At 45.7% G+C, this 10,451-nt stretch overlaps 1 protein-coding gene across 1 annotated transcript; it reads right to left on the bottom strand.

The window, feature by feature from the left end:
• Positions 1-1,142: 1,142 nt before the first annotated feature.
• On the bottom strand, positions 1,143-5,010 carry skida1 (SKI/DACH domain containing 1). Its single transcript, XM_061713319.1, has one exon. The coding sequence runs from the start codon at positions 4,508-4,510 to the stop codon at positions 2,054-2,056; it is 2,457 nt and encodes an 818-aa protein (XP_061569303.1). The 5' UTR covers positions 4,511-5,010; the 3' UTR covers positions 1,143-2,053.
• Positions 5,011-10,451: the final 5,441 nt, after the last annotated feature.

Genomic DNA, 10,451 nt, shown 5'->3' with positions numbered 1-10,451 from the left:
GGCTAAACATTGGCCATGTGTAACCACACTGGTGCGGGCAGAGAGGAACACAATTCCTTACACATTTCTTTCTCTCTCTCTCTCCCTCTCTTTCAATTTTAAAACAACCACCTGCCAAATAGTGTCCACGGTCGTCTGAATGGATGCACTTTGCTGCGCTTATGGAGGAGGCTGACATCATTCAGGGGCTTTGAGTTTGTTGTGATCTGGCTCGCCTTAAGCTGCCGGGCCGCTCTTTGTGGCGCACAGAAAGGCATGCCAATTAGCAGAGCACCTCCTGCACTGCCATTAACATGGACACATTTACTTAAAATACTTACACGGAGGTGGAACTTGAAGCCCTTCATTTAAAAGTATGTACACTCAAGTCGAAGTAAGAGGCTACATGAAACACGTCAGGGGTACGACACTGAGCGGCCATGTTCAAAACGATACATTCACGGCGCATTGGTAAATGCACAAAAACAACAGTTCAGAAATCCTGATTGTATTGTGGGAATTTCGGAGGAGGTAGCCAACAATCACAAATCACTGACTATTTTCCCCCTTAAAGTTAAGAATAAGAAAAATTTGACCACGTTTGAAATGAAAGGAAATTAGATGGATCCAAAATATTGAAAACCACAACCAAATGCACACAGTTTGGCCTTTGTGTCTGCATCCACGTTAAACAACCCATCTTGCACCTCCCAGACGCATTCGAGTCCCCAAAGCTGAAACAAGCCGCAAAACTGTATCAAAGTGCAATGCTTCCCAGCTTGTCTCTTGTGCTTTGTTGTGTTGTCTCCATCCAGAAGTGGTCACAAGTTGTGTTATGCACTTTTGATGCTGATTTGGTTCCCACACCCACCCTCCCCACCCCTCCACTCTTAACAAATCACACCCCATCGTGGACATCGTCATTATGTCTGTGTTCTACATTTTCCTGACACATTTGTGTGCTCAAAACATACATACATTATATATATATATATATATATATATATATATATATATATATATATATATATATATATATATATATATATATATATATATATATATATATATATATATATATATATATATATATATATATATATATATATATATATATATATATATATATATATATATATATATATATATATAAATAATGGGACACAAAACTATCATCATGAGACTTTGGGGCACAGTGCGAGCCATCCTCTCTTTTTGATTGTCGGTACATGAGGCCCGTGTTCCGTCTCTGTAGTATTAATACACATTTGCAAACCAGGAAATACTCCGGAGAGATAACAACAAGACTGAAAAACAGATCACAAGCACCCCAAGAAACCCACGATCGCGAGGATAAAAAAATCCTGCAGAACCCAGCTGTGAAGTTGTATGCAGAAATGTAACAAATCGTTTTTTAATAATTCTCTGAAACGGCACATTTTAGCACTTTTGACCAAATAGTCATGAAAAAAGGCTGATGCATTAAATAATCCAGGTGGCACAAAATGGGGAACCCTGCTTGTTATTATCGTCCTGATTTTTAAAGAATCAGACAATCCCTGACATATTAAATCAGCCTCGTTGTAAAGAATGTTGTGATTTTAACCCTTTTCCTCTTTCAGACAAAGCACAAACCATTGAATCCCTGGCATAGTACAATCCAACAGGTCGAGCGTAGTATAGAAAAAAAAAAACAATAAGAAACTAACGAATTCAAAAAACAGTCAAGCAGGCTCGATACTGGGGAGCAACATATATTGCTTAGGATTGATAGCTTATTTCAAAACAGGAGTTTTTTTTGTAAGCGTAAATCCACGATCTGTGTCTCACAGTCCTGCAGGCATTCTCGGAGGCTCCAGGTTGGATCTTGTGGCTTTTCCTCGATCAAACTTCAAAACAAAAGCGGAATGTAAATCCTTTAAGAGATTTAAAAGGAAAAGAAAAAAATTAAGTGGAGAAAAGGGAAATGCGCGCTTTGCAGGCGTTATTGCGAGCAGTGTGCGCTCGCGTTAAGACAACGGTTGTGTTGGAGAGGTGGTCACGGTGGGGGCTTGTTTTCTTCCTTATAACAAACTCAGTATTTCCTAGTTCTCTGAGCGTGCAATGGGGGAGGGAGAATGTGGCCGCCAGGCTGCCACCTCCACACGGGGTGGGTCGGAGGGGGAGGCCCGGGGCCCCTCAGTGAGTTCAGGGAGTAAGCAGGACACAAATCCCCGTCGCTGCCAACGACCAGCGACGGCGGGGATGGGAAATTTGCCATGAGGCTGAAAGGCGTTTTTGCCGGGGAAGGGGATGCTACGGTGCCGGCGCCGCTGCGTTTGCGTCTGCTCGGTAAATCCTCCGTGGATGACTCCTCGCAGCCGGCGGGACGAGGAGAAGAAGAAGATGAAGAAGATGAGGCAGCTTTGTTGAGCCTGGGCGCGCTTTGTTTAGCGTGCGTCCTGGAAACCCTGCTTTTCTTATTATTTCCCTGCAACGTAGCCCTGCAGTTTTTGTTCCCGTGCTCCCCCTCGTCCACGCACGGGGTGTCCCGGCTGCTCCTGCATTCCTGGGGACCGCAGGGGGACCCGGGGGCCACATCAAGGCTTTTCTCTGCGACTTTAATCCCACTTTTGAGAAACTCTCCTAGCTGTTTGATGGCTCCGCTGGGATACTGGCCATTACCGCTCTCCGTCTTATCTCTTTTACATTTGACTACAGATCCCTGGCTCTGGTATTCATATTCATCACAGCTTTCCTCCAGTTTAACTTTCACATTGTGGAGGTTGAAAGGTGGCGTCCCGGCCGTCCTGGCACTCTCCAAGTGGGGGGCTGCTGCGGTCACAGGGGGCTCATCCGACTCGGTCTTTATTTTCTTCGTTGGAGTGGGCAGTTTTAGGTTGGCAGACTTCGCCTCCCTTTTGTCAACACACTTTGGGAGTTTGCTTGGCTCGCACTGCGCGCTCAGGAGTCCGGATAGGCACTTGGTGGGCTGCGGGTTCCTGCGGGAGTGCGCGGCCTTGCGCCGGTCCTGTCCCGCACAAGGGACCGGCTCCTCGGGGTCAACCCTGCTGGGATCACGCTCACAGAACTGCTCCTTTGTTGGCTCCGGGAAAAAGCTCTCCCCCACGTTGGTGGGGTTTAATTTTGGTGGCTGCAAGCATCCTAAGTCCCCGCTAATATCACTGCATAAGTAGTCACATTTCTGACGTTGGTCCGGTCTATTGTCCCCTGTTTGTGAGTCAGAAACATGACTGGCTGTCCTGTTGTGTTTGCCCTGCTGCTGCTGCTGCTGCTGCTGCTGCTGCTGCTGCTGGTGGTTGTAGTGAAAGGTGGGCTGCAGGACCAGGGGGGCTTTACCGGAGGAGAGGCGTCTGAACCTGATGCTCTGGACCGAAACCCGGCTCGACACCGAGCTGGAGTCGGACTGAGAGGAGCTTTCCTCCTCTTCCTCCTCCTCCTCCTCCGAGCTGACCTCTGAACTCTCGCTGTCATCTTCATCCTCCTCTTCCTCCTCCTCCTCCTCCTCCTCCTCCTCGTCCTCGGAGCTGGCCGAGTTGCTGCTGGTGGAGAAGCCGGAGCCGAAGTCGGAGTCCGGGTATGCGCGGTCGGAGTAGGAGCTGCATGACTCGGTGTCGCTGCTGCAGCTCTCGGGCAGGCCGGGCTGGTGGTGGTGGTGATGGTGGTGATGGTGGTGGTGGTGGTGGTGCTGCTGCGGCCGGGGGTCCAGGTACAGGTCCGGACTGACGTGGAACGCCCCGAAGGAAGGGGACTTGGGCTGGAAGAGCAGCAGGGCCGGGTGTCTGCTCCTCCTCCTCCGCCTGTGCAGCAGCTCTCCGGAGCGCAGCCGGGACGGAGCCGCGATGGCCGACTGATGCAGCACCACCGGCTGGTGCCGGCTCCGGAAAAACGAGTGCCTTTGGCTCAAAGCGACGCGGTTCCCCGTCAACTTGTCTGTTTCATAGTTTTTAAAGTGTTTGTGACTGGACTTGGTGGCCAGGCGGAAATCCCGTGCGTGCGCTTTGTGGTAAAATTGAGGTAGTTTGTTTGAGTCGGGGAGGCATGATGCAGGAGTCAGGTCTCTCTTCCTGCCGGGTTTGTTGTGCTGCACAGTCAGAGACTCCGGGACGCCGTGCAAACTAAACCAAACTTTTTCCCTCCACAGTTGCGGTTCGGCGCCGCAGAGCCCCGGGGACGCGTCCTCGCCCCCGGGGGGACGCGCCGCTTTCGCTTTCCTTTTGCTGGACTTCAGGACCCGCTCCGTCTTGCAGGAGAAATACAGAGCCTCCACGTCCTCCCGCGATATCAGAGTGCATTTAGCGGCGTGGAAAGCTATAGAGTTGATTGCTTTGAGCTTCCGCAGCTCGTCCAGGTCGCACTGGTGCTTTTTCACCTTCAGGTAATCCATGCGCTTGTGCACTGTAGTCCTGGGGATGTTCTTCAGCAGGTCGGTGAAGACCTGAGACAAAGCAAACATTTGCTTGCCTTTGATGAGCAGGAATCCCAATCTCACTCCTTGCATCTCTTCAAAGCCACACTCCAGGTCTCCCATGTTTTTCCCCCAAATATTAATCCATGTAGTCACTCTCGGTATAGATTTACCAGTAAATGGCACTGGGTCGTGTGATCAAGGCATCCTGCTCATACATTTAATCCATCCACTCTGCTGCTGCTGCTGCGTCATGAAAATGCAAACTTTGACATGCAGAGTTAAATGGAGCGGCCTCTGCGTGATAATGAGCCGGCAGCATCCACTCCTCGCCTCTTGCCCCGGTCCGGCATGGTGGAGGAATGCGACGGACGCGTCCAGCAACGCCGGGGCTGCTGCTACCTGCCCCCTACCGACTCCACTCCCCTCTGGTCGACGGTAGGACGAGGGGTAGGTGTGCACCACTGCCTCCACCACAGAAATAAAATAGAGAGAATGGGAGGGAGAGAGGGAGAGGGAGAGGGAGAGAGAGAGAGGGTGGGGAGGCGGAGGAGGAGGGAGAAAGAGAGGGAGAGATACAGAATCAAGACACGGAGAGAAACTGGATAAGAGCTAAAAATGCAGCTGCTGTTCCGACTGACGGCCGAGCCGCGAATAAAATGACAGAGCAGGGAGGCGGGCCGGGCTGGAGACACCTTCATCAATTAATGCCCTCACAGTTGACGCTCATTGGACGCCGCTGACAGGTGATGCAATAAAAATGGATATTCCATCCCCACCCCTTCCCACACCCTGCCATTACAGTAGTTTACAATTGTGCGTAAAAGTATCCGCCTTGGGAGTAAATAGACGCAGATATTCCAAAAGGTGAATAAAGAGCATGCTGAAAAACTCACCAGCGGACATGAAATACCAGAATAGCAGCCCGAGAGTGGGATCGCTATAAAAAGAGAGGAATGTTTGATGCTTTTCCCTTTCCGTGTACACCAAAACACACGCGACAGAGCAGCGGCTTGCGTGACACTGGGCTGCTCGCTGGTAAAAATGATTTAAATTTAAATAAATATGCGTGTTAACACGGGGCTGCTTAAATAAAGCCATTTGCCTTTTAAAGTTTGCAAGCTGCTTTTCCACATTTACAGGCTGTTGCTCTGACCAAAGATTATCTGCTGTTGATGGCTTTAGCCTTTTTTTTTCCACGTCTTTTTTGGACCTCGGTGGATTCACAGACTGACCTATTTACTTAGTGAGATTTAATTCTTGCATTTATTTATGTGGAAGTAATAAATCCGTGGATATTTCCAGTATTTTCATACCATGTCCTGCTGTTCCTTTCCTTTAATTATTTCCTGAGCCATGCGTACAAATGTGCGCCCGGAAAAAAAGAACATTGATCCTTAATAATTATATTAATTTATAGGATTCACGCTCAAAATAAAATAAATAAATAAGTCAGTAAAATTCCCGTTGAATTATTAATTCAAACCAAGCGGTTGTTTGTTATTGGGCGGGATAAAAGTGCAGAGACATGGGGAGCTTTTCCCACCTTCCCTTTTATAGACAGTAAAGCGAGCGCAAACCCACGTTGTTTGAATCGAAAGGCGTTAAAAACCAGAAATATCTGCAGAATTACAGAATAAAATAAAATGTTTAATTAATGGCAATTTGGAATCGGTAATAACCCGCTGTCAAACTGCTCTCTACGAAAACTACTGATGGATTATTGAACGTAACAGTGATGGGAATGTTATCTTTTCGTGGTTTGTACTGCGTTTCAGCACTCACACGACCTCGCTAGCTCATGAAACACGCACGATTATATCCACACACAGCAGACATGCGAGTCACCACCCGCTGGGCTTGCAAATAATGTATGTTGAGGGTAAATTGTTGGAAATAGCGGACTTGTCTTGTGCTGGATCAAACGACTGTATTTTCACCCCGGAGCCACATTTTCTACAGCAGCCTACTTCCCTTCTGTGATTTTCCGTCTTTGTTATCTATAAAACACGTGAGTCCCCGTGGCTTGTCCCTGCATAGGCTGCACTGAGGTCAAACTCAAGACTGGGCATGCTCATCTCCGCAGCATTAAGTCTACTTATGCGTATTAAACAGGCTGGTCTGGGTGTAACATCAGGGTGGCACATGCACAGGTACGTGGATGGTCTGAAAACCTCAACCAAATTGGACTGTTCTGATTAATCACCAATGAGGTCCTGCAAGAGAAATGACCACGCACAGAACTTTGGTTTAAAATGAATATTCTACAACAAATTGCCTGGGACACGTGTATGTTAAAAATAAAAATAAAGATATAAACTTTTGCACCATCTTTGGCCATGTCTGTGTAAACTGCAGGACATTTGGATATAGTCTCCTCATTGGACATGAAATACCAGGAGAGTTCGCGTTTGCATGTGGCTCTGCACCTTTGTGCAACTATTACTGAGTTTATGATCGGTCTCTTCAGCTCAGTTATGTCCACAGCAGCTCGGGGGTCATTCAGCTCCTGCGCATCCCGACTGACCTGCACGGAGATCTTTGGAGCAAACTTCGGTCTCCCGCGCTGGTTCTGCATGCAGCAAGCATAAATGCATGGAAAACACGAAGTTTCCCGGTGGCTGGGGGGAGGGGGGTGTCAATGGAGGGGTCGGTGTAGGGGGGGCTGTACGCTGAAATACGGATCCCCCTTGGGGGGACAACTCGGATCCTATAGCCGCTGTGCGCGTCCTGAGGCATGCAGGGAGGAAGAGACAGTGCAGGCTTGTTTCATCCCACGCCCTGTCCACGGAGCTGTTCACACACACAACACGGTTTACTATTAGTATTATTTCTCATCATGTTGCCACAGGTTCTCAGCACGTGGAAAAATCTAACGCATTAGTCACAAACCAACATCCAAAACTGGACATTCCAGTCTTATACGAGATGATTAAATAATTTCACTCCAACACACTTGCCCGTTGAGTTTGTCACTGAGCAGGAATTACTTATAAGCTGTTCCCAATTCAACTGGCTCATCATTAGATCAACAGTTTGTTTTAATTCACGAGAACCTCCAGCAAACAACAGTCGTCAGTTAAATAAAACAAATTGTAATTATTGTCATAAAATAGTTTATCAAAAGGGGCTGACTGTAAATACACTATTTTTTAAAGTATAAAAAAACCCATCCTATGACTGTTAATAGCTCTCTTTGAACGTAGCTACACTGTCCAGAGCGCGCCGCATAACGCCTGGGCGCTGTTGCAAGCGTCAGGAAACTACATTAAACTAATCGCTAGAAATATTAATTGGAAGGAAAAAAATATGTACATTTGTATATCAAGACCAGGAGCTCCTTGTTATTCGCCAGACTGCACAGGGGCATCTACCCCCCCTCTCTGTCTCTCTCTCCATGCGCCTGATTCCGGTCTGGACCAGTAGGGAGGAAATGAGACCAAGTAACCGAAAGAGAGACGCCAAGACCGGTATAGATTTCCTCCAACAGACCGCGGAGTGCTGGTGCAACAGGACGAGCAAAGCAAACGATCAGTGCTTATGCAACTGCTCTGGTGTAAGTTTGGCATAGCTGAAGCAAGAGCTGGCCTGTCAAGACATAGAAGGAGCTGTAAAGTATACATGTTTGGAGGTTAGTGCATGTGAAACGATTTAGCCTTCACAGACATGGATAGGAAAAATGTGAAACACATCAGAATGAAAGGTCATTTTTATTATTGAAGCAATATGTATATCCCTCTGAGGGGAAATTCTGACAGTTTATTATTATTATTATTATTATTATTATTATTATTATTATTATTATTATTATTATTATTATTATTATTATTATTATTATTATTATTATTATTATTATTATTATTAGTCTCTGTGGAAGTCTGAGGTTTGATACTGGGGTATGGACCACCGACGGCGCACACACACACACACACACACACACACACACACACACACACACACACACACACACACACACACACACACACACACACACACACACACACACACACACACACACACACACACACACAAATTAAAAGAAATACTAGCGCTGAATCCTGAGATTCCAGCAACGGTATTGATTATTAAATACACGAATGAAACAAATATCAACAGGTTAATTTAACACACTCCACACCACTGAAGTGTAAAACAAAACAGATGTTTTTGTCAGAGGTGGTTTGAATTCTATCATCTGGGTCTGGTGTGTTAATTTACCTGCGTCTAAATGACCAATGAGCTTCCTGAGGTCTTTCTCTTTCTTTTTTTCTCCTCTAACCGACTAAACGTGTCGCTCCTCCTGCTGCTCCGTGTCATTTGTTTTGCATTGAGTTTTATGAAGACACTTGGTCAAGGAGGCGCAGGCACTTGTAAGAGCATAGACTTTTTATGACACAAACCCACTGCCCCATGCCAAAACAATGAATTCCTCTCCACCCCCCACTACCACGGGAGAATGCGGTTTTACATGCAATCCGAGCCTGAAGTATGCGCGGACAGTGGTGGGGGAGGGCTCTCTTCACCTTTCACCCCTCCGTGTTGGGACTGTTTGTATTTTTTCCCTCGGCCTCTGTGCTGCTCTGATTATGCTTAACACCGACTAAATGACGGGTGAGGGGCCGTTTGCAACTTTTATCTGACCCAACAGCCCAACTGCACGAGCTGGAAGTATGTTATCGGTGCTTCCTTTTCTTTCTCAGCCCAGTTAAAAACTCACATGACACAGATGGTCACAGTCAAAAATTACCCGCTAAATAACCCTTATAAAAAATACTTTATAGCCCATAATTACCTCCTAAATTAGTATCAGGCTCAGTTAGATTTAATGATATATTTTGGGTCGCTGAATAACATAAACTCAAACTTACAGTAATATCAAAGGACAGTTAATGAAAAGACGTCTGATGCTTTAAAGGGATAAAACAATAATACATGTTGACTGTTTAGTCTGGCAACTATTTAAAATGGCTTATTTCACATATACAACATGTGCTTCTCAGCATTAACAAAGTTAAGATGGTTTTTTGTTTGTTCAGAAACTACAAACCGTGGACTGTTTTTTTGACACTTGTGAAAAAAATTGTGATAAACTAATTCAATAATAAACGTGGCATGTGTTTGACAACTCAGTTTTTTCAAAATAAAAGTTCTGTCTGTGGTCATTTGCTGAAGCTTATGAGCTCAGTCTGTGAAAACATTCCTGTGAGTCTGCTTACATTTTCTGCTGTTTCCCCTGGCTTGTTCATGCAACTATTACCAAGCACGCACGCACGCAAGCACGCACGCACGCACACACACACACACACACACACACACACACACACACACACACACACACACACACACACACACACACACACACACACACACACACACACACACACACACTATTATACATTTCAGGATGCATTGTTTTCTTTTTTATTATTATTTACAAATGCAATCAATAAAAACGCAACTTGAATCCAAAAAGACAAGCGTAAGCAGTAACTGCAAACAGTTCATTTGTAAAATGCAGCTCCAGTCTGCAGGTTACTCTTCCGCTGCCAGCTGTGTTGTCATTCCTTCTCTTTCGTATGTACTCCATGTCTCATTTCTTTGCACAGAAACACCAATAATTTTGGCCGTAGTACAAATTTGACTAGAGCCACATCTGAAGATTTCTGACAGTTAATTCAAGACCAAAGACGACAAAGTCCCCTGTGCACGATGGCAAGTAAATGTGGACAATTATACAGTGAACATATTATGAAATGTATTTTATTTATTTATTTCCCTTGGACTTTACAAAAGTGTTTTGGTTTCAGCATGGGGTTTTTTCAGTCTTTTGTCATTTTTCCGTTGTCTTGTCTTTTTTTTTTTAAATATTATATTCTACATCACTGGAGATAAAATCAACAGTGCTAAGAAGGATGCGGTACAGAATACTAGGCAATATATTCTGCAAATCCTGTCAAACCTGCGTGTGTAACTTGGGTGAATTGTGGTGTGCTTGTGTCTGTCTGTCTGTGTGCGTTTTTAATACGTTTTATGTTTGTGTATTTGTTTCATGTAAAGCACTTTG

Source organism: Cololabis saira, chromosome 22 (assembly GCF_033807715.1).
Source record: "Cololabis saira isolate AMF1-May2022 chromosome 22, fColSai1.1, whole genome shotgun sequence".
Classification (NCBI taxonomy): Eukaryota; Metazoa; Chordata; class Actinopteri; order Beloniformes; family Belonidae; genus Cololabis; species Cololabis saira.
Note: the sequence above shows the minus strand (reverse complement) of the source record. Positions and strands in the feature narration are given on the sequence as shown.